The sequence below is a fragment of the Ranitomeya imitator genome, chromosome 3 (assembly GCF_032444005.1).
Source record: "Ranitomeya imitator isolate aRanImi1 chromosome 3, aRanImi1.pri, whole genome shotgun sequence".
Classification (NCBI taxonomy): Eukaryota; Metazoa; Chordata; class Amphibia; order Anura; family Dendrobatidae; genus Ranitomeya; species Ranitomeya imitator.
This window is the reverse complement of record NC_091284.1, coordinates 706,751,804-706,776,530: the sequence shown is the minus strand read 5'-3', so window position 1 is coordinate 706,776,530 and position 24,727 is coordinate 706,751,804. Positions and strand designations below refer to the sequence as shown.

Here is a 24,727-nt window from a genome sequence, read left to right as displayed (position 1 = left end):
GCTAGGTGAGTATTGGGGGGCCACCTGGGACCCCTTTTCTCTGTCCTCCGATGTGCGATCACATCGGAGGACAGAGAAATTAAAAAGAGATTGGTTTTTTTTTTTTTTGCGATCGCCGGTAAACGGTTAATTACCGGCGATCGCAAATGCGGGGTGGGTTAAAAACCCCCCGAATCATGTTCTCTGGGGTCTCGGCTACCCTCGGCAGCCGAGACCCCAGAGAAAATCGGCCTCTGGGGGGCGCTATGGACTTTTTCCACAGCGCCGTTAATTAACGGCGCTGTGGTTTAAGTACCCTTAGCGGCCGCCGTTAAAAGGCGTATCGGCGGTCGCTAAGGGGTTAATAAACTCCTGGGTTGCTTTGGCTTTATGTTTTGGGTCATTGTCCATCTGTAGTATGAAACGACGACCAATCAGTTTGGCTGCATTTGGCTGGATCTGAGCATACAGTATGGCTCTGAATACCTCAGAATTCATTCGGCTGCTTCTGTCCTGTGTCACATCATCAATAAACACTAGTGACCCAGTGCCACTGGCAGCCATGCATGCCCAAGCCATCACACTGCCTCCGCCGTGTTTTACAGATGATGTGGTATGCTTTGGATCATGAGCTGTACCACGCCTTCACCATACTTTTCTCTTTCCATCATTCTGGTAGAGGTTGATCTTGGTTTCATCTGTCCAAAGAATGTTCTTCCAGAACTCTGCTGGCTTTTTTAGATGTTTTTTTTAGCAAAGTCCAGTCTAGCCTTTTTATTCTTGATGCTTATGAGCGGCTTGCACCGCGCAGTGAACCCTCTGTATTTACTTTCATGCAGTCTTCTCTTTATGGTAGATTTGGATATTGATACGCCTACCTCCTGGAGAGTGTTGTTTACTTGGTCGGCTGTTGTGAAGGGGTTTCTCTTCACCATGGAGATAATTCTGCGATCATCCACCACTGTTGTCTTCCGTGAGCGCCCAGGTCTTTTTGCATTGATTAGTTCACCAGTGCTTTCTTTCTTTCTCAGGATGTACCAAACTGTAGATTTTGCCACTCCTAATATTGTAGCAATTTCTCGGACGGTTTTTTTTTGTTTTCGCAGCTTAAGGATGGCTTCCTCCACCTGCATGGAGAGCTCCTTTGACCACATGTTTACTTCACAGCAAAACCTTCCAAATGCAAGCACCACACCTCAAATCAACTCCAGGCCTTTTATCTGCTTAATTGAGAATGACATAACGAAGGGATTGCCCACACCTGTCCATGAAATAGCCTTGGAGTCAATTGTCCAATTACTTTTCGTCCCTTTAAAAACAGGGTGGCACATGTTAAGAAGCTGAAACTCCTAAACCCTTCATCCAATTTGAATCTGGATACCCTCAAATGAAAGTTGAAAGTCTGAATTTCAACTGCATCTGAATTGTTTGGTTTAAAATTCATTGTGGTAATGTCTATAACCAAAATTAGAAAAATGTTGTCTCTGTCCAAATATATATGGACTTAACTGTAGATAAAGAAATGTACTTATGGGAATATTTAGTTTTTCTTTATTTAGGAATTATTATTTTTTTTCTTTTTTACACATTTAAATATTTTTTTTTTTACATTATCACATTGTCCCAGGGGGGGGACATCTATAATATAACGCTGGGAGCGTCACTCTGTCCGAAGCCTTTATAGACTGCGCAAGCACAAGCGCCGGCGGAGTCTGGACCCCACAGAGTGACGCTCCCAGGAGATCGCGGTATGCGTAAGCACTGAACGCACACCACGATCTCCAACGGAGAAGCAGGGACGTGCCAGGAGGGTGAGTATGCTATATTCACCTGTCCCGTTCCAGCGCTGCCCGCTGCTCTGTCCTCCGGGTCCTCTGCCTGTGACGTTCACAGTCCAGAGGGCGCGATGACGCGCTTAATGCGCGCCGCCCTCCGACTGAACAGTCACAGCCAAAGGACCCGGAAGAAGCGGCACGCAGCGCTGGATCAGAGCCAGGTGAATATAGCAAGTGTCGGGGGCCTGACCCCCACAGCGCGCCGGTGACCCCGCCTGCTCAGGCCCCCGAGCACTCGGCGCCCAGCGACAATAGGTGAGTATGTTATTTTTTTTTATATATATCGCAGCAGCATACGGGGCATATAATACAATGGAGCATCTTATGGGGGCCATCAACATTTATGGAGCAGTATACGGGGCATACAATACAATGGAGCATCTTAAGGGGGCCATCAACATTTATGGAGCAGTATACGGGGCATATACTCTGGAGCATCTTATGGGGGCCATCAACCATAATGGAGCAGCATACGGGGCATATACTATGGGGCATATACTATGGAGCATCTTATGGGGGCCATCAACCATAATGGAGCAGCATACGGGGCATATACTATGGAGCATCCTATGGGGCCATCAACCATAATGGAGCAGTATACGGGGCATATACTATCGAGCATCTTATGGGGGCCATCAACCATAATGGAGCAGCATACGGGGCATATACTATGGAGCATCCTATGGGGCCATCAACCATAATGGAGCAGCATACGGGGCATATACTATGGAGCATCTTATGGGGGCCATCAACCATAATGGAGCAGCATACGAGGCATGTACTATGGAGCATCTTATGGGGGCCATCAACCATAATGGAGCAGCATACGGGGCATATACTATGGAGCATCCTATGGGGCCATCAACCATAATGGAGCAGTATACGGGGCATATACTATCGAGCATCTTATGGGGGCCATCAACCATAATGGAGCAGCATACGGGGCATATACTATGGAGCATCCTATGGGGCCATCAACCATAATGGAGCAGCATACGGGGCATATACTATGGAGCATCTTATGGGGGCCATCAACCATAATGGAGCAGCATACGAGGCATGTACTATGGAGCATCTTATGGGGGCCATCAACCATAATGGAGCAGAATACGGGGCATATACTATGGAGCATCTTATGGGGGCCATCAACCATAATGGAGCAGCATACGGGGCATATACTATGGAGCATCTTATGGGGGCCATCAACCATAATGGAGCAGGATACGAGGCATGTACTATGGAGCATCTTATGGGGCCATCAACCTTTATGGAGCAGCGTATGGGGCATATGGATGGGAGCAGCAAATTACAGAACGGTGGCGCAGGATGGGAGCAGCACATGACAGGATGGGGGCGCAGGATGAGAGCAGCAAATGACAGGATGGGGGCGCAGGATGGAAGCAACACATACCAGGATGGAGGCCATATACCAATATAAATGCTCGCCACCTGGGCATAGAACGGGTTCAATAGCTAGTCACTATATAGTGACAGATCGCTGATCTAACACTTTGCAGAGCACTGTGTCAGATCAGCGATCTGACGTGCACTGCTCCAGGCTTACAGGCACCTGCTCTGAGCAGGTGCTTGTAAGCCACCTCCCTGCTGGACCCGGAAGTAGCCCCGCGGCCATTTTGGATCCGGGGTCTGCAGGAAGGAGATGCTCGGTACAAGGTGAGCACATCGCCTTGTTCCGAGGGTCTCAGGGAAGCCCGCAGGGAGCCTCTTCCCTGTGCGATGCTTTCTTATGCCCCCGGAATGCTGCGATCATGTTTGATTGCAGCGTTCTGGGGGTTAATGTGCCCGGGGCAGTCCATGATAGTCAGCTGACACCCGGCCGCGATCGGCCGTGTTCCCCCGTGAGCGCGGCCGATTGCATATGACATACTATCCCGTCACTGGGAATTAAGTCCCAGGTCTCCTCGATGGGATAGTACGCCATATGGGATTAAGGGGTTAAAACACCTAAGGCTAAAGGGAGAAGTGCTACATACAAATATAAAAAAAAACTGACCGTCACATCCAAACATAAATCATAAGTCTGAACAGGTGATTACCTAGAGTCGCCAATTCATATTCAATGAAACAGATAAGGCAGCACTCTGTAGCGCTATAGCATGCTATAGCGCTACAGAGTGCTGCCTTATCTGTTTCATTTAATGTTAAAGAAGACACATTTCCTTTGTCTTTTAGGCAAAAATATATTTATATTGTAGTTTTTTACATTTTCAAATTTACAAAAAGGAAAATGTTCCCGATCCAATGCAAAAGTTTGGGCACCCTTGGAGATTTGTGTGCTCAGATAACTTTGACCAAGGTTTCAGACCTTATTTAGCCTGTTTGGGTTATGGCTTGTTCACTATTATCATTAGTAAAGGCAAGGTGATGCATATTTCCCAGCTTAATAAAAACCTATCATCCTCTAACATTGTGTCAAAAAACAGCATCCTTGTGTTTTTCTAAGCAGCTGCCTAGAACTCTGAAAATGAAAATGTTTGAGACCGACAAAGCAGGAGAAGGCTATGAGAAGATAGCAAAGTGATTTCAAGTTGCCTTTTCCTCAGTTCGAAATTTCAGTGAGAGCTGCTCATCGTATTGCAAAAGACCTTCAGAAAGATTTTACAGACTTTGGAGTTGTGGTGCATTGTTCTACTGTTCAGAGACACCAGCACAAATATGGCCTTCGTGGAAGAGTCATTAGAAGAAAACCTCTCCTGCGTCCTCACCTTAAAATTTAGCCTCACAAATATACAACATTTAAACAATAGCGATTCTGTCACGTGGCTACCGCGACAGAGAGGTTACAGAGAACTGCAGCGCTCTGGGCCTCGTTCACACACGATGAACAGAAGCTCTTCTCCTGAATTCTGACCTGGCTGTCTTGTGCCAGCAGGGCAGGAGTTAAACCTGGTTACTGAAGTTACTGAGAGCTTGGTCTCTCAGCTGATTTGGTTTGTGTAATCTCCGCTCCTATATAGACTCAGCTTTGACTACAACTGCTGTCAGTGATCAGTTCTGCTGCCTGTCTTGAAGTGGGAAGGAGCAGTGGTGTTTGCAGCTTGGAGGTTTATCTACAGAGATTGTTGTCTGCTGTTTTGGTTGCATGTTAAACCTGTTTTCCTTCCTTGTTTTTTCCTTCTCTTCCCTTCTCTGTGTTTCCTCTGTGGTTGTGTGAGCATTTGGTGAGTTTGAGATTTTAGTTACCTAGTCTGCATACCCTGTTTAATTGTCATATTTATACACTGGTGCAGTCTACCTCCCTTGGGGGGGAGAGGGGGCCACTGATAGGGCCTGCACAGGAGACAGGGATACGCTGGCGGCTCAGGCCTCCTAACCATTATAGGTACCCCTGAGATAAGGGAAAGCCATTATAGTGGCAGGGACAGGTGCAGGTCCCAGTACGCCATGCTGCCCCTTTATCGCTGTTAACGGCGTGACAATATCACTGACCATAAAAATTTTCTTGGTCCAATATGGACCCCATTGCTGCTTTAGCTGGACAATTGGAGAGAGGCTATAGTCGAAGGTATATCAAACAGGGATACCATCGGGTTAAATATACCCCACGACAAGGCCTACTCGGTAGCTGTGGTAAAGTAAAGGATAAGAGTGACCCCCAAATGAGAATTATCTCTACTTTTAATTGCCAGTGGAACACTATTTGCCAGATTCTCACTAAACATTGGCCCCTCCAAACTGATCTGATCTTGAGGAAAGAAATTTCCACAAGACCATTTATCATGGCTAGAAGAAGCAAAAGTCTCAAGGATCAACTGGTGAAGAGCCACTATGTGGTTCCCCAGAAAAGTCCCCTTGGCAATTCAAAACAAAGGTGGGGATGTTTCACCTGCGGGAATTGTTTGGCGTGCAATTTGCATAACATCATAAGGGCTAAAACCTTTACAAATATGGATGGTACTCGGGAATACACTATTAACCATTACATTTCCTGTACCACTTCATATGTGATTTATTTTGCGCAGTGTCCCTGTTCTAAGGTCTATATTGGCCTAACTTCCAGGGAACTGCGCATTAGGGTAAGGGAGCACGTCAGGGACATACTGGCGGCAAAGGAGGTGGAGGACCTTTTGCTGTTGAAGACCCTGCCCAAACACTTCTGGCTATACCACAACTCTGACCCACGTGGCCTTAAAGTGAAGGGAGTCGATAGAATACATGGGGGCATAAGAGGTGGAAATCTGAAGCTGATGCTAGCACAGGCCGAAACCAGATGGATCGTGGAGCTTGGCACTATGTCCCCTAGTGGCTTAAACGAGAAATTGAGCTTGGCCACGTATCTGTAATCCCTGCTTGTTTTTAATTCTGTTGTGTCTTTAGTAAATGTGTTTTATTGTTGTATTTTTTTATTTTAGTAATCCAGTTATATGAAACCTCATACTTTGCTATGGCTTGAGATATGGTTCCCTTATGATGATTAAGATCCTGCACTCACTGACAACCTCTGAAGATCACATGAAAGCCGACTTGGTTGCACTATATGTTTGAAGAATCCCCCGAATTAACCTGGAGGCTATAAATCTGTGTTTGTTTATTTTGATTATATATGATCTTTCTCGCTTTGTTTTTTTTTTTCCCCTGAATGCCCCTTGATCACTGTGTGATATATCACTGCTTGTATTTTTTGAGCAATTTGGACATCTAAATGATCTAAACATCAACATAGGGAAAGCGTAGGGAGATATGCGATCCTTCTCATTAGTATGCACAGGTCAGGGCGGGATCTCTGCACCACCTTAATCCATCAAGAGAAAGGGCTGCGCACTTGCGCATTAGAGGATGGTGTGTGGGATAGTTGGACTTCAACAAAATGGCGACGCACATGTGCACCACACTTCGGGATCCAACATCTTTTTGAAGGCCTCTTTTAACTCCGGCGTGCAGATATGACGTCACGGGGGATTTCCTCCCTGCACGCTGAAGCTGAGTGCCGGCATTAGATGCACCTGAGACCCGGGGGCGGCGGCGCCATGCGCGACACACTATTGGGCAATAGGTGAGTGGGGATACCATATAAGCCAGCAACTATGCAGACATGACATGAACAATTATCTTTTTCTCCCTTGAGAAAGCGGAAGACGCGAAACGTACGTCGGGACGTCTGTGATACTAAAGACGGGCTCACCACATGGGTATGTGTCAGGCATTCTATATGAGTTAAACTGGACTGGGAACTTGGCACTATGCACTTTAGGTCTATCTAGACTAGGGCTTATATATTTGGGGTGCCCATATGCTATGACACAGACTATATGATCCCAGAAGCCTGTATACTATTTCCTGTATCACTTTTTTGTGCTATGTACTTGGATACTCATCCTTTCCTCTTAATGAGTACGACATTTTGATATTTTCTGTGTTTTTAATAATAAAATTTGTTAATTTTTCTAAACACCTTTTGTGAGAGTGGTGTGTTTGGGTACTTGGTACCCGGTTGTTAGATTATGATAGGTTAACACACCCCTATATTTAATGCTTTGATGGATAAACCTTCCTTGCTGGAGGTTCCTATATATTTAGCATTAGTATGTTTTTGGACAGCTTTGTATTTTTAGCTGGACAATTGCAGCAACTCAGTCTAGAGGTGGCTGACCTCCGCTCGGCGGTAGTACAGCGCACTCCAGTGGCCACTGCAGGGGTTGCTATACCTCCACAAGCTTCGCTGGAGCCTAAGATTGCATTACCTGACAGGTTCTCTGGGGGGCGTGACATATTTGTTACATTCAGGGAGGCCTGTAAATTATACTTTAGGTTGCATCCTCACACTTCAGGTTCAGAGGATCAGAGGGTTGGAATTATAGTATCACTCCTACACGGTAATCCCCAGGCCTGGGCTTTTTCACTTCCCACTGACGCTGTGCCGTTATGGACTGTGGAGGAGTTTTTTCGAGCCTTAGGTCAAGTGTATGATGATCCTGACCGTGTCTTTCTCGCTGAGTCCACAATACGCCATCTTGTACAGGGAGACCAGCCAGTAGAGTACTGCTCTGAGTTTTGGAGATGGGCTACTGACACAATATGAAATAACCCTGCACTCCGCAGTCAATTTTATCAGGGACTTTCTGATAAGATAAAAGTTGCCTTTGCCCTACAGGAGACACCAATCACACTGGAGGCAGCTATGTCTCTTGCAATCCGTGCCTGCGCCAGAGACTTAATGAATCACCGCTATTCAAGGGTTACTCAGACTCAGTACCTGAGTCTCTAGGAGAACTTATGCAGTTGGGTGGCGCTTCTCATTCTAAGGGGGCTGCAGTAGTATGGCGTAAGGGAGGTGCATTTTTTGTGGCAGAATTGGTCATTTTGTGAATGTGTGTCCTTCTAGAAGACAACCGCCGGAAAACTATTGAGCACCAGTTGCGGGGAGGTTGGCAGCTCGGGTGTACTAGTTTCCTCCATAGGTAAGCCACAATTTTTCTTACCAGCCGAGATTCGTCTTGGTGAAAGTAGGCTCAATATCTCTGCCTTCCTGGACTCTGGGGCAGGGTTTAATTTAATTGATGCTGGGTTTGTTCAGGCACATGGGTTTAAAACTCAAGAATTGTCTAGACCCATACCTATAATTGCTATTGATTCTGCACCTTTGAGCCAGGGGACTTTCACTCAGATCGTCTGTGGGGTGAGCCTACAAATAGGGGCGTTGCACTCCGAGTCAATAGATTGTTATGTGTTGGGGGGTTTGCCGTCGCCTGTAGTTCTCGGTTTACCATGGCTCACGTTACACAACCCGGTATTAGACTGGCAGACTCGGGAGGTTACTAGATGGAGTGAGTTTTGTCAGGAACATTGCTTGGGCACTTGGCTGGCCGGGTTGAGTTCTCAGGTTCTGCCAGAGTTCATCTCAGATTTTGAGGATGTATTCTCTGAGGAGAACAGTCAAGAGCTACCTCCGCACCGTCCTTATGATTGCGCCATACGTCTTATTCCTGGTGCTATATCAAAAATTACCGCACACTTGAAGCTGGTATGATGCAAATATATAACAAGTTTATTGTGTTCACAAAACAGGTTGCCACAGAAAGGAAACAAAAAGTGCAGATAGAAACCCAACGTTTCGACCCTCCCGGGCCTTATTCATGGGGTTACTTGATGCACGCTAGGATACATATGTAGGTGGCAGGCATAGGGTAGGAGGGCAAGTCCCTTGGTATATAAGCTGTCGCTTAACCTGGAACAGGCTGGGAATATGTTGTTTTGTAATGCAAAGCGATAGTGGCACACAGAGGCTGTGACATCCGTAGTGGGCCTGTGTATAGCTGGATGACCCGTGCGGGCAGCACTCCTGAGGCTTGTAGTGACGTGAATGGAGGGTGCTGGATGAGCGGCGCTCCTGCGCCCTGCTGCTGCGGCATGCCGTTAATGGCGTGACAGATTCATTTTGGAAACAAATCTGTTATGATCTGGTGGCCTAGGAGCAGCATGTGACATACTCTGGAGAAGGTGGTACCTGTACTGACCGCAGACCCTGAACTTAGCACCGCAACTAGAAGTAGCCGTGGGATGTACCTAACATTCCCTAGACACCTCGACACAGCCTAAGGACTAACTTCCCCTAAAGATAGAAACGGGAAAACTATCTTGCCTCAGAGAAAATCCCCAAAGGATAGACAGCCCCCCACAAATATTGACTGTGAGAGGAGAGGGAAATGACATACGCAGACTGAAATCAGGATAAGCAAAGGAGGCCTTTCTAGCTAAAAAGAAAGAATAGGACAGAGAACTATGCGGTCAGTATTAAAACGCTAGAAAATATCCACCACAGAAAATACAAAACTCCACATCTGACTAAAGACATGGAGGGTATATCTGCATCTCCAGAGATACAGCTTGGCTGCAAAAAATCCTAACACAGACAAAGCTGGACAAGACAATACATGAAAATGCACAGAACTATAAGGCCCATAGCATGTGGACAGCAAAAACAAAGCCAGAACTTATCTTTGATGAAAAGAACAGCAAACAGGAGAGACCAGTCAGAGATGTGAATCCTCCAAAAACAATGGACAACTGGCACTGACTAAAGGATCAAGCAAGACTAAATAGCCCAGTCCAAATTGCAATTTGTCCAAGTGGACACACCTGATAAATGCTGCGATCCAAAGACAGCAGCACTACCACTCATAACCACCGGAGGGAGCCCAAGAGCAGAATTCACAACACAAATCATGTATTTAAAATAGAACTCTTTAGCCACAATGATCAAAGGTATATGTGGACTAAAAAAGACACAGAATTTCAGGAAAATAACATCTTGCCAACTATTAAGCATGGGGCTGAAACATTCATGCTTTCGGGTTGTGTTGCAGCCAATGGCACGAGAAACTTTTCACGGGTAGAGGGAAGATTGGTTTCAATGACATTTTAACAAATTCTTGATGCAAATATAACACCATCTGTAAAATAAGCTGAAATTGAAGAGGATGGCGTCTACAAATGAATAATGATCCTAAACACACATCAAAATTCACAATAGACTACCTCAAAAGGTGCAATCTGAATGTTTTGCAATAGCCCTCACAGTCCCTTGATCTGAACATCATTGATCATCTGTGGCTAGACCTTAAAATAGCAGTACATGCAAGACGACGCAGGAATCTCACAGAAGTGGAGACATTTTCTAAGGAAGAAAGGATGAAAATTCCTCAAACAAAAATTGAAAGACTCTTCGCTAGCTACAAAAAGCATTTCCAAGCTGTGACACTTTCAAAAGGGGGTGCTACTAGACACTAGCCATACAGAATGACAATGGATGAAAAGGAAGGCACAAGAAGTTATCATCAAAAACCTTTTGTATGAAGAAGAAAAAGAAAAAAAAATGTCTTAAAAAAAAATGTAAACATTTTTTTTCCCTGCATTTTTAAACTTTGCACTAAAAATGTCTTTGCAGAATTTCCATTTTTTCACCACCTGTTTTTGATATGCTAATTGTCTACACATGTATTTAAGGTGGATGCTGTGCTCTTTATGAGCTAGCTTTGACAAAGAACGGTTGCATCCTTTGGAAACGCTTCACTTTCTGCATTTCTGCTTTGCATCAGGATGATATTTTTTAATCTATGATGGAATAAAGTTCAAAGAAATTTTTCCAGGAGCTGGAAATATCTTTTTTTTTCTATTTTTCCTCACCTTGGAAGCTGCAAATTGTCTCTATAGATTTTAAGCCCTTCTGGTTGCTTACCTCAGCATAGCACAGTTGGTGAGTTATTATGTTGCCTTGTTGGAACAGGGCATATGTGTCCAAATCTGCGCTGCTGATAAAGATGAATGGCGGACTATATTCTTGAAAACTTTATTTCAAACAGGTTAATAGTCAACACGTTTCGAGGTCATGCAGGACCTCTTCCTCAGGACAAAACTTTACAAGTGGATTGTCAGATCTGCATGTTTTTATATACGGTCTCATTTTTTGCCCTTTCTTTCTCTCTCTCTCTCATATGAAAAAACGCCATACCGGGCACAAGACAAGTCAAAATTCATAAGGAAAAAATATCACAAACAATAATTAAATACAATACAAATAAACGGGCCATGTATGTAGCAAATCTACGAATAAAAAGACCATCCAGAGAAATAAAAATATGAAAACAAGTATTTATATAACAATGTATAAAAATGATTGCTGAATAAATAACTCCTTTATCAAAACATGTGTATTTGTCTTGGAGAAACATCTCACCCAAGATACAAACTCATGTTCAAATGACCTGAAGTTACCAAGACTGTGTCATTAGGGCAGCAGCCACTCAAGCCACTTATGTTTTGATCAATGGTAAGAATGTGTAAACGGCATCAGGTCACCAGGAACGTACACATTGAGTTGCCTACTGGCTCCGTGCATAAAGCATCTGAAAAAACAGATCTGTGAGCAGGGATGGGGTCTGTTGGACTGAGTTCCCTTACAAGGAGTGTATTTTATATTATATATTTTAACACATAATGTGGGAGGGGAAAAATATAAGGAAAAAAAAGCACTGTATAAATGAGCGCCACCTGGTTTCCCGTGTGCCCTGAAAAATAGAATCTCCTCAAGGTCGGAACAAGAACTGAAGGCCCAAGTGTGCAGCCTTCTGTTTGAAATAAAGCTTTGAAGAATATCGTCCGCCATTCATCTTTATCAGCAGCGCAGATTTTGACACATAAACCCTGTTCCACCATTATCCTCGATCTCTGGACCCGTGTCATACAGAAGCTGATCCATGCTTTTTACATGTTGCTTAGTTGAAACAAAACAAGGTGAGCGTACCTCTCCCCTCTGCACCCCATGTTTTTACCAGTTAAGACGCTATTTGCGCTCTGCAGAATTTGCTCTCCAGATTTTCTATTTCTATATTCCCTTGTTAGCACTCTCCATCTTGTCTGTCGCAGGTGCTCTGTTCTTCATGATGTCTTATTGAACAGTTTCTTCTGCCTTTATAGCTATCTCCGTCATTCGCCATGTTATGTAATTACGTTGTGTGTGTCCTGTTCCATACGTAATACTATGTACAGTTATGCTCAAGAGTTTACATACCCCGGCAGAATTTAACATCTGAGAAAATAAAGAACCTCATCCACAACTACCACAAAAGACTTCAAGCTGTCACTGATGTTAGAGGGGCGCAATGGGGCATGTTAACTTTTCATCAGGGTCATTTGGATCTTTTGGGTTGTCATTATGATTTAGAAAGAGAAAACACAGTAGTTTGACAATAAATGGCTTCACCCAACCACTAACCATGAGTGGAGAAAAAGTTTTGGTGTTATCGTTCATATCCTCTGAGAAAAGGCCAGGAAAGCAAAAATTCTGCTGTGGTATGTAAACTTTTGAGCACAACTGTACCTCAAATATGCTGTATGCTTTGTACAGAGTACTTTCATTTTTCTGGTTTCTTCTAGATTTACACTGATCCTATCAATAAAAGTTGTAGAAGGACCCCCTGCATCTATCTCAATGCATCGATGGGAAAGAGTTTTGCTGTCTGTTAACTCATTCTCCCGGAACAGAGTGAGGGTTTTAGAACAGTTTTAACAACTACTATAGAAATGGGTTGAAGCACAGACACTGGCTTCTATCAGCGAGCAGTCAAGCCGCATACAGATGCCAGATGGAGGATATGAAGAATAAGCAACATACTCCCAAGTAAGCTCAACATCTTCAAGGAAGCAGCACCACCAAGGCAAAGGCAGAAGCCGCCTTCACTGAAAAGGAGTCGAAACTAAAGAAGGTACAAGCACATCTAGAAGCTGACCGTCCAAAACCTGCTGTAGACAAGGAATTGGCAGCAGAAGCTGAGGCACAGGCTTTAGAAGAAGGAGCACACTGCACTAGGGAAAATTCCAGCCTAAGAACAGGACCTAAACTTAGTCATCATCATGATATCTCGTGACACACTTCAGATTACTGTATGTGCTACAGTATGCCTTCAAGACAATTTCCTATATTCAGCTCCAAGAGCGAGACCAAACCTTGCCGATTATCCGCAACAAAATCTTCCCATTCAGTCATCGACTCCCATGTACCAATCGCCCCACATTAGGAATGAAGGTAATTCTGTCTACCTACTACCATTGGTGTGACCTGCACCAAAGCCTGTAAATCCTTACTACATATCAACTGCTTTCAAGAAAGAAGATGCCAATGGTAACTAGCGACGATAATGTATTTTATAACAATAGCTCACCGAGACCCCACCACAGCGACGTGCACCCAAATCATCCTCTCAGATTTCAAGAGCTACCAGCTTTTCTCAAGTTATTTGCAAGCCGTGAGTTACTCAACAAAGATGTCATGGTTAGGACAAGGATATGTCTTGTACTCTCAGGGTTAATGTTCTTAGCCTCTCTTTCAAGATGGGAGGGCTATTTATACTCGCTCCTAACCTGGTATCCTTGTCAGCTATAGGTTTTTCTGCAGTCTGTATGCTTGACCTCTGAAGTGTGTGCTGGCTTGCTTTGTGTTTTGCTGTCACCTGCTTTATTCATTTTCTTGGATTACTGACTTCTGGCTTGGCTTCTGACTATTCTATGACTCTCCCTGTTAGTATCTTGTAATCTCCTGGCTAAGACCTCTGTTTGTTTCACTATTCTTTTATGCTTGACCCTTCTCTGTTTTCCCAGTGTCTGGCTCCGCCCCCTGACCGCCTCCCACTCTGTCACATGATCATAGGTCCTTTTGCTTTACCTGATCACTCTGTCACATGTGGAAGGTCTCGTTGGTGTTCATGTTAGTTACCCGGTGTCTAGTCCAGCTCCATTGCTGCTGGGTGCAGTTTCCCCTGCAGCACGAACGCATCGTTCCAGAACTGTCTGAAAGTTTTGTCCAAGCAAATGGCTGCAGGATTCAATTTCATAAATAAAAGTATGCTCGAGATGCATACACTTCTGGTAATGATGCATTCAGAGTCACCGAACAACACTTTTTTTCAGTCGGTGCTTGAGCAAATGGAGACGCTATCTACTTCCCAGCAGATGCAAGTAATGGAATCCTGCCAGTCCACTCTAGCGCTCATTGCCTCTAGAGCAGATAGTCTTTCCAACCATCCTCCAACTGCCCCCCCTTCCTCCACTGTCCATCACTACAGCCAGTACCATCCTCCTGACATGTATCGCCAAACTGACCGTGCCCCATCCCGCCCACCTCACCATCATCCACATCGTGCCCCGTCCCAACAGCCACAACACTTTCAGCGTTCCCGTGCCCCTTCCCACCAGCCACACTACCAGCCCCGTGCCCCTTTCCACCATCCACACTACCAGCCTCCCGCACGTGACCCTTCCCACCAGCCACACTACCAGCCTCCCGCCCGTGCCCCTTTCCACCCATATGATGATCCCGACCCATACAACTTCCCATCTACTTCATCCTCGCCTCCTCTCCCTGCCCACTTCCAACAGCCTATCACCCTCTTCCCAAACATCTTCTACACACATCACTCCTTCTGCCTCCCAATCCTCACAAAACATTACCTACACCCCTCCATCCTACCAAATTTCTAACCCCAATCCCACTTTCTTGTCCACCCGCTCAATAGCTTTCTCCACTCCTTCACCCCTAACCATAGAACATTCTCCACCACCAACACATTCCTCTCTCCACACTCCCACTGTCGAAGTGTCCCTATCTGACAGTCCCTCCGACAGTATCTCCACCCCGACGTATGAAAACCTTTACTTACTTTTTTTTGTTGTTGTTGTTTAATTATGTTAATAAAACTTTTTGGTTGAAAACTCTCTTATATTTATTCATTAGGGACAAATAACACTTTTGTTAAACAAGGTTTATTGGTAACAGCAGTACTTTGGGTACAACCCAAACAGATGCACATCTTGGTTCAAAAATAAAATCAAACAGGTACCCAACATTGCTAAAAGGTAAACCCAAACAGGTACGCAACATGGGTAAAAGGTAAAAACCAAACTGGTACACAACATGGGTAAAAGGTAAAAACCAAACAGGTACACAACATGGGTAAAGGTTACAGTTATTACTAGGTACATACAAAATGTTTAAACTCTCTCATCCTGCCAGTGTATTCTTCCTTGGGGTGAAATAAAATATTCTGCAAAGTGATCCCGTATTCTGGAAACTGTGGCAGAACTTCTGTATGTCTGGTTGCTATAATCCATCAAGGTGGTTTCGGCAGAGTGGTCCTCAATGGAAAGCTGTTCCTTGGATATAACATAATTGTGTAGGACAACACACGCTTTCACAACCTCATCCACAGTGTCTGTCTTCAAGTTAATGGATGTCAAGAGAACTCTCCATTTGGCGGTTAGGATCCCAAACGCACACTCCACCATTCTTCTTGCACGTGTGAGTCTGTAGTTGAAAATACTTTTAGTATTGGTTAAACCACGGCTGGAGTAGGGTTTCAAAAGATGCTCTGAAAGCTGAAACGCTTCATCCCCAACACATACAAATGGCATTGGTGGCTCAGAGGTTTGAGGCAGTGGTCTTGGGGGGGGGGGGGAAATTGAAAGGTTTGTCCATATAAATGCCGCCCCATAGAAGACAGTTTGAAAATTTGTGAATCATTAGAACGGCCATACGCCCCAATGTCCACCGCTACAAAATTGTAATCCGCATCGGTGATGGCCATCAGCACGATGGAAAAGTACTTCTTGTAGTTGAAATACTGAGATCCAGAACCAGCCGGTTTCACGATACGGATGTGTTTCCCGTCCACCGCACCCAAGCAATTGGGAAACTGGCACACTTCCAGGAATCTGTCAGCTACTTCCAACCATGACTGCATTGTGGGATGTGGAATGTATTCTTCATGCAGAGAGTCCCACAGTGCACGGCAAGTGTGCCTCACTATTCCTGATATGGTTGAAATGCCCAGTCTGAATTGAAAATGTAGTGAAGACAGGGATTCACCAGTTGCTTGGAATCTGTGAAGAAAAGGAAGGCAGAAATTACTGCAAATTCAAAATATCAAAGTGCCCTACAAGAGTTGATTCAAAAATAATGCTTACCGAAGAGTGACCATCAGATGCTCAGCCGGGGTAATGGAGAATCGGCAATAGGTATCACTCCTTCTTATCAGATGTTCAACCCGGTCCACCAATATATCAAAGTTCTCCGCTTTCATCCGAACATAGCTGAAAAACTTGTCAGGGTCACCTCGAAGCTCCATATACAAAGTGGAAAAGACTCCCCGGGTCATTCTCTGTGCCGTGATGGGGTGGATCCACAAATGGCGTCGTCGCAGACGCATGACACGCTGTCTCTCTTCCTCTTTCTCAATAACAATTGCTTTCAATCGATTCACCTCTGTAATGAAATCCACGTTGTTCTGCAGAATCTTTGCAATAATGCCGTCCATCTTGCTCTGTATCTTGCTCCTCTCCAACCCGTCACAGATGTTAAGAGCACTGTATATATATAGTTTTCAGCTGGCCAATCACCTTATTAGCCTTTCAGGGGGCGTTTTTTAAAGCCGGATCCGTAAAAAAAGGAAAGAAAACCGGACGAACCGGATGGCAACCGGATGAGCCGGATCCGGTTTTTCGCCGGATCCGGACACCTGATCCGGCTGAAAAACGGATCCGGCTCAACCGGTTGTCATCCGGTTTCTTTAGAAAAAAACGGATCCGGTGATGCGGCGCGACGCCGGAACTGGCATCCGGCGAAAAACCTGATGTGTGAAAGCAGCCTTAGAGCTTCAGAAAAGCTCCCTCCCTGGAGATAAGTGTAACTGATGGTGGCACACAAAACACTGCAATGAAGCAATCTGGCCATGGGCCCCCCGGGAGTCTTGGGCCCACACAGGTTGCCTCCATTATATTTAGCCTATGTTTTCATGTACTGCTACTAGTTATTTATTTATTTACTGCAGGGTATTTGCTCATTGTGTTTATCCTAGGTTTTGAATATCTAGACACATGCTATCATTTAGGCTAGGGTCAGACTGCCGTATATACTCTCATCCTAAAGAATCAGGCCAATTAAGCAAACGGCACTCTAATCAATTTGTGATCAGAGTGTCAGCATAGTGTGATCCAATTCTCTTGGATGAGAAAAAGATGGAGAACAAAATTTCTCCATATTCTCCATTGTGTCAGTGTGTGGAAATTGGAAATTGCAGATGTCATCTGAGTGCAGTCAGATAATTTCTTTGCACTCATTGACTTGAATGGCCGAATGCGACTCAAATATCGGATCAAACTCGGACATGCTGAGATTTTTTCCTTTTTCCGTCTCAGTCCGAGGGAAAAATCGGACATTTCTGCGGCCTTATAGAATAACGTTGTCCCGAGTGACATCTGATTTTTTGTCGGATTGCACTCAGACAGAAAATCGGGCCATCTGCACTTACCCTAAATGTAATGATATTCCACATTTTTAAATGTATTCACGCATTTCCAAATGAAATAGCAGAAGATTGGCACAACATAGAGAAAAGATGCATTACTATTTCATAGCTTATTAGCGTATTCAAGTATTTATTAAAATAAAAATTCTCAGGATATCTGAGAAGTCTATCACTTTATGGTACGCAGTAGGAAATGATTTCCATACCTGGGCTGGTCCTCGCACTCCATTACAATTCTTATGTTGTTCCAAGAATGCTTCAGGCGGTATGTCATTTGAATGCAGGAAACTTAAATCTTCTTCATACATGTTTGATAAGCTAAAATTATGATCTCTAGTCAAAAAGTCAAGATATAATTTTGCAGGGGCAATTTTATCTCCCACATTGTCCATAGCTAAAAATTTTGGAGTGTAATTTTGGATAAATAAAGCATAGTTAGAAGTTACTCCTTTTTTATCCAAGGTGATATCTGGACATGGTATACCAACAGTTGCCTCTTGTTTATCCGTGGCACTGGCCAGGAAATTGTATTGGTCCTCACATGGTGGAAACCGCACATCTAAGTCCAACAGTAGACTGGAACGTTCTTTTGGATCTGAAGGCACAAGCACACCGTTGGCCTTTCTCTTGGAGGCTTCGACACACTGGTCTTCTTTAATTTTCAACCTGAAGAACGGACTTTCAGAGCAAGCGTCACCCCCTGTGTCGGTGCACTGAATTGGTTTTGAAACAGGCATTTCTGCAATATGAAACATGATGTTACCCTTAGTATAGGTTGTTAAGGTAGTAAGTAGTTCAAGCACCGAACATTAAATAATACTATGTAGTGCTAAAGCCCCGGCTACTTCTGTTATAATAACTTAGCATTTGTCATGTGATAGTGTCAAATTCACTTAAACCATATTGAATTTTTTTTTATACACAGTAAGGGAAAAGAACAATGACCTAATGGGGCATATCAGGCAGACTTGGCCCAGGATGTCGACACAGTAGATATTGCTGTAGGGCAGTGTTCCCCAAGTTCGGTCCTCAAGAGCCACCAACGGGTCATGTTTTCAGGATTGCCTTAGTATTGCTCAGGTGATAATTTCATCATCTAGACAGGTACTAATTCCATCACCTGGGCCATATTAAGGAAATACGGAAAACACGACCTGTTGGTGGCTCTTGAGGACCAAACTTGGGGAACACTGCTGTAGGGTATGAGGACTATTATAGAAAAACAAAATTCATCAGCTCACCACTGTTTATCAGGAAAAGTTGCATATTTTGATAGTCTCTGTGTCTGGTGGATGGTCTAGAGCTGCAGTAGTACAAGTACTATTGCATGATGTGTTGTAGTAGTTAAAATTGTGACTATGTAGTTAGACTGGGACTCAGGTATCACTCCTGAGACATAGCGGCAGCTAGTTAGTGGGACATGTAACCCTTGTGACATGCAAGAATGGTATGTCATCAAACAAGTAAAATGTTTGGGGAAAAAGTGGATTTTTTAAATAAAAAATTAAGTCTAAAACTCGTGATTAAAGGGAACCTGTCAGCAGTTTTTCGCTGTTATAAGATGCGGCCACCGCCTTTCAGGGCTTATCTAGAGCACTCTATAGTGCTGTAGATAAGCCCCTGGTAACATACATAGTAACATAGTAACATAGTTAGTAAGGCCGAAAAAAGACATTTGTCCATCCAGTTCAGCCTATATTCCATCATAATAAATACCCAGATCTACGTCCTTCTACAGAACCTAATAATTGTATGATACAATATTGTTCTGCTCCAGGAAGACATCCAGGCCTCTCTTGAACCCCTCGACTGAGTTCGCCATCACCACCTCCTCAGGCAAGCAATTCCAGATTCTCACTGCCCTAACAGTAAAGAATCCTCTTCTATGTTGGTGGAAAAACCTTCTCTCCTCCAGACGCAAAGAATGGTCCGACCTGCAAGATAAGAAAAATAAGTTTTATTATACTTATCCGGGGGTTTCCGGTGCGATCTGGTCTGATGGGTGTTGCAAGTCCAGGTCCGGCGCCTCCCATCTTCTTGCGCAGCCACCTTCCTTCGTGGCTCCCCGGCATTGCGCTCCTGTGCAGGTGTACTTATCTGCCCTGTTGAGGGCAGAGCAAAGGACTGCAGTGCTCAGGCGTCGGGAAAGGTCAGAGAGGTCCAGCGCCTGTGCACTGCAGTAATTTACTCTGCCCTCAACATGGCAGATAAGTACATCTGCGCAGCCGGGGAGCCAAGAATCAAGCAGGAAGGTGGCGGCGCAAGAAGATGGGAGGCACTGGACCCGCACCTGCGACACCCATCGGACCGGATCGCCCCACGGGTGAGTATAATAAAGCTTATTTTTCTTATCTTGCAGGTCAGACCGGGGGCCTATTTACAGCATTATAGAAAGCTGTAGATAAGCCCTGAAATGCGGTGGCTGTATCTTATAACAGTGAAAACTGCTGACAGGTTCGCCTTAAGTCCCAGTAGTGTGGCCCCCAAGGGACGTTTAATAACTGTCTTGTGGATAGGGGATGCTAGAATTTTTTTTATATCCTAGCCAATTTTAGTTTTTCATAGAACATACTCAGTGCAAAGAGTTGTAGACTTCAGAGCAAATTTTTTTTTCTAAGGCTAGTTTCACATTTGCGTTTAAAAACGCAGCGTTTAAAACGCAAATGCAAGTGGTGAAAAAAACGCATGTAAATGTGTGCAAACGCTGCATTTTTTAGACGCATGCGTTTTTGCATGTGGTAAAAAAACACGGCGTTTTGACGCGTTTACATGCGTTTTTTCCTGCGTTTGCAATTTTGAAACGCATGATGAGAAGTGTGTGACAGCTGCCAATCATCAAAATCAACTAGAAAACCCACTATAAACAGAAATAGCTAGGGTTAGGGTTAGGATCCCTAGGGTTAGGGTTAGGGTTAGGATCCCTAGGGTTAGGGTTAGGATCCCTAGGGTTAGGGTTAGGGTTAGGATCCCTAGGGTTAGGGTTAGGGGTAGGGTTAGGGTTAGGGTTAGGATCCCTAGGGTTAGAGTTAGGGTTAGGGTTAGGGTTTGGATCCCTTTATCACCTTTATGGTGGGAGGTCGCTTATCAGTGTGTATTCTTGTTTTTTTCTATTGAAACGCATGCGTTTAAAAACGCAAGCAAATGCATGTGCTTAAAAACGCATGCGTTTACATAGACAGCAATACGTTTTTTTGCCGCAAAAAAAGGCTCTAGAAATTACTACATGTTGCATTTCCGCAACAAAACGCAAGCATAGAAACGACGCATGCGTCGTCAAACGTGGCAAAACGCATGCAAAAAAAACACATGCGTTTTTAATGTTAAGTATAGGGAATTAAGTATAGGGAAAAAACGCATGCGTTTTTTTGCGCTAAAACGCAGCGGCAAAAAACGCAAATGTGAAACCAGCCTAAGGCATAATTCCAAGGATGCTTGGAATTGCAACATTTTTTTCTGGCTAACACTGTACCACAAAATATTGGGGTATACATAATAAAAATAATGTGTCAGATATTTTATTTAAAAATGTATTTATTTAAAAGCTATTTTTCTAACACGTTTTAAAACTTCACTTGGTCAGCCATATTAGAAATACACTTTCTTCCTTTCCATAAAGACTGCACTCATGGTGTGTGCTACAAGGCAAATGCAACAAATGGGAGTAAATTGACAGAGAAATGTCCATGTCACAAAATATCACAGTTTACAGGAAGCACAACCACCTCCTTCAGTAAAAACAACACCACTTCTCTTGAAGATATCTGTCTTACCATTAGTGTCACCTTTTTTTGAAAGCAACTTTTGGAGAAGTTCAGCCTGTTTGGAGCATATAATTTGCAACTTTTTGAATTCTTGGTACAGTTGTAAAAAAGCATCTTCCATCATATATTACCTAAAAACAAGGAAAACAACTTTTAACCAAATACTGTTTTGAGAAATGCTCCTTACTGGTCTACTTTCAGGAGGGAATGTTTTTCTAACAATTGTACAGTAATGTTATCAAAAGTATTCTTAAGATGTCAAGGAGCAGCTTTCTGCATTTTTGTTAGGAATTGTTCCGTGCACCACCTGGGAATGGTTCGGGTCCACTGCTACGCTGCTCCAGTCGCAAGCAATGCCATTGTCCTGACCATGGAAGCAGAGCTACCAAGCATTTATGAAAACCCCTCCAATCTCTTAGAGCGTTGCATTCTGGAGTAGTTGGATGTGTGGGAATGTGGGACGCCGTATCTTCCATGGATTTCTCTGCCCTGGGGAACATGGCATGCTGCGTTCCCCAATTGCCAGGCAACACAGGACACTGCTGTGGCTGGTACTAGGCAGTGGTGGGATTGTGTCCATTCTGTTGTGTAAGTTAGCAGAGAGTGGTTACCTGGGGATAATTGGGAGGTATTCATCACCTGGTCATTTCCTTCAGCATCAGGTGGGCTATGTAACCCTGCTCCCTGCTCAGGCCTTTGCTGTTTATTACAGTTCCTACAGTCATGGCCAAAAGTATTGACACCCCTGCAATTCTGTCAGATAATTCTCAGTTTCTTCCTGAAAATGATTGTGCAGCGCCCCAGAGTCCTGGTCGTTGCTGTAATGTCGTTCTTCCACCAGGGGGAGCAATGTTACGTCTGATGGCACCAAAGGAGTTCACCCTGCCAGGTATCACAGCCACACACACACTTCACACGCCGGCCACCAGGGGGAGCAAAAGGTTCTATCTATTAGGCTACTCCTCACACTTGGGTAAAACTGGGGGTTTGGTTAGGAAGTTAGACAGTTGCAGACGGAGGGCAGTAGGAGAAGGAGCCAGGAGGAGGAGAGGAGCAGACTGGGCTTGGCCCAGGAAGGAAGAAGGACACGGAGCTGCACCTGCAACCCATGCGGCAGCCTCCTAAGAAAGGACAAGAAAGGAAGTGTGCCGTAGTGAGTGAGCACAGAAGTTGTAGCAACAGGAGTAAAACACCAGTGGGAGACCAGCTAGAGGCAGGCTGCCTCCCACTGAGCGCAGATCCGGTAGCCTGAACACCGAGGGAGTAATAGACTCTACACGTTACTTCAGAGACCGGCAGGACAGTCGATTCCAAGTTAGCTGCCCGACCTAAGAACCTAAGCAGACAAGGTGGCAATGTGGAGGAGGGGCGACGCTAGGGTCCCTATAAAATAGCCTCAGGCCACCACCGTCATACGGGTTTGTCCTATCCATCTGGGGGACAGAGAGAAGAGTAACAAGAGTGAGGACCCTATGGGAGCTAATGCAAGTAGGGACCTACTACGTTACTGTGCACAAGGGGAAGGCTACTGATTTCCACCTGGATAGGGGGACTCTGGAATTGCCATCAGACCGGCTGGACTCTGCCTACCCTGTCATCCAGGACCCTGGACTGTGGATGCTGAAGTCTTCAGTAAAGGTAAAGAGACTGCACCCATTGTGTCCTCGTTATTCACCGCACCTTGCACCATCCACCATCAACATTTACACTTCTGGGAAGCCCTGGGGATATACTTCACCTGTGGGAAGGTATACCATCTAGCTGCCATTCCATCACCCAAGCGGACCCCTAAGCAGCATCGGTCACCCTGACCGAATACCACAGGTGGCGTCACGAACACTACCGTTATCTACAAACTCTACCCTTTTATTGGGCGCCCCTCATAGGGCCACGGTCCGGGTCGGGCCACCATGACAACCCAGCTGAGGGAACTGAAGGACCTGGTACAGAGTACCCCATTGCCCTTACTTGGGGGCGATCCAATTGCAAGCACAAATTATTTGGTATTATTATCTTCATTTAATTTGTCTTAAATGAATAAACACAAAAAGAATTGTCCTAAAGCCAAATTGGATATAATTCCAGACCAAGCATAAAAAAGGGGGTGGACAAAAATATTGTCACTGTTCGATAAATCATGTGATGCTTCTCTAATTTGTGTAATTAACAGCACCTGTAACTTACCTGTGGCACCTAACAGGTGTTGGCAATAACTAAATTACACTTGCAGCCAGTTGACATGGATTAAAGTTGACTCAACCTTTGTCCTGTGTCCTTGTGTGTATCACATTGAGCATGGAGAAAAGAAAGAAGACCAAAGAACTGTCTGAGGACTTGAGAAACTAAATTGTGAGGAAGCATGAGCAATCTCAAGGCTACAAGTCCATCTCCAAAGACCTGAATGTTCCTGTGTCTACCGTGCGCAGTGTCATCAAGAAGTTTAAAGCCCATGGCACTGTGGCTAACCTCCCTAGATGTGGACGGAAAAGAAAAATTTACAAGAGATTTCAACGCAAGATTGTGCGGATGTTGGATAAAGAACCTCGACTAACATCCAAACAAGTTAAAGCTGCCCTGCAGTCCAAGGGTACAACAGTGTCAACCCGTACTATCCGTCGGCGTCTGAATGAAAAGCAACTGTATGGTAGGAGACCCAGGAAGACCCCACTTCTTACCCCGAGACATAAAAAAGCCAGGCTGGAGTTTGCCAAAACTTACCTGAAAAAGCCTAAAACGTTTTGGAAGAATGTTCTCTGGTCAGATGAGACAAAAGTAGAGCTTTTTGGGCAAAGGCATCAACATAGAGTTTACAGGAGAAAAAAAAGAGGCATTCAAAGAAAAGAACACGGTCCCTACAGTCAAACATGGTGGAGGTTCTCTGATGTTTTGGGGTTGCTTTGTTGCCTCTGCCACTGGACTGCTTGACCGTGTGCATGACATTATGAAGTCTGAAGACTACCAACAAATTTTGCAGCATAATGTAGGGCCCAGTGTGAGAAAGCTGGGTCTCCCTCAGAGGTCATGGGTCTTCCAGCAGGACAATGACCCAAAACACACTTCAAAAAGCAGTAGAAAATGGTTTGAGAGAAAGCACTGGAGACTTCTAAGGTGGCCAACAATGAGTCCAGACCTGAATCCCAAAGAACACCTGTGGAGAGATCTAAAAATGGCAGTTTGGAGAAGGCACCCTTCAAATATCAGGGACCTGGAGCAGTTTGCCAAAGAAGAATGGTCTAAAATTCCAGCAGAGCATTGTAAGAAACTTATTGATGGTTACCGGAAGTGGTTGGTCGCAATTATTTTGGCTAAAGGTTGTGCAACCAATTATTAGGCTGAG

At 44.6% G+C, this 24,727-nt stretch overlaps 1 protein-coding gene across 1 annotated transcript in view; it reads right to left on the bottom strand.

Annotated features, from left to right (window-relative positions):
* LOC138670888 (TRAF family member-associated NF-kappa-B activator-like) overlaps nucleotides 1-24,727 on the bottom strand; it is a 75,003-nt gene that overhangs the window by 23,309 nt on the left and 26,967 nt on the right. The window contains exons 2-3 of the mRNA XM_069758637.1: nucleotides 21,400-21,521; nucleotides 17,836-18,368 (exon numbers count right to left, since the gene is read on the bottom strand). Of these exons, the coding sequence (XP_069614738.1) occupies nucleotides 17,836-18,368; nucleotides 21,400-21,514 (648 nt within the window). The 5' untranslated portion in view covers nucleotides 21,515-21,521. The remainder of the gene's footprint in view (nucleotides 1-17,835; nucleotides 18,369-21,399; nucleotides 21,522-24,727) is intronic.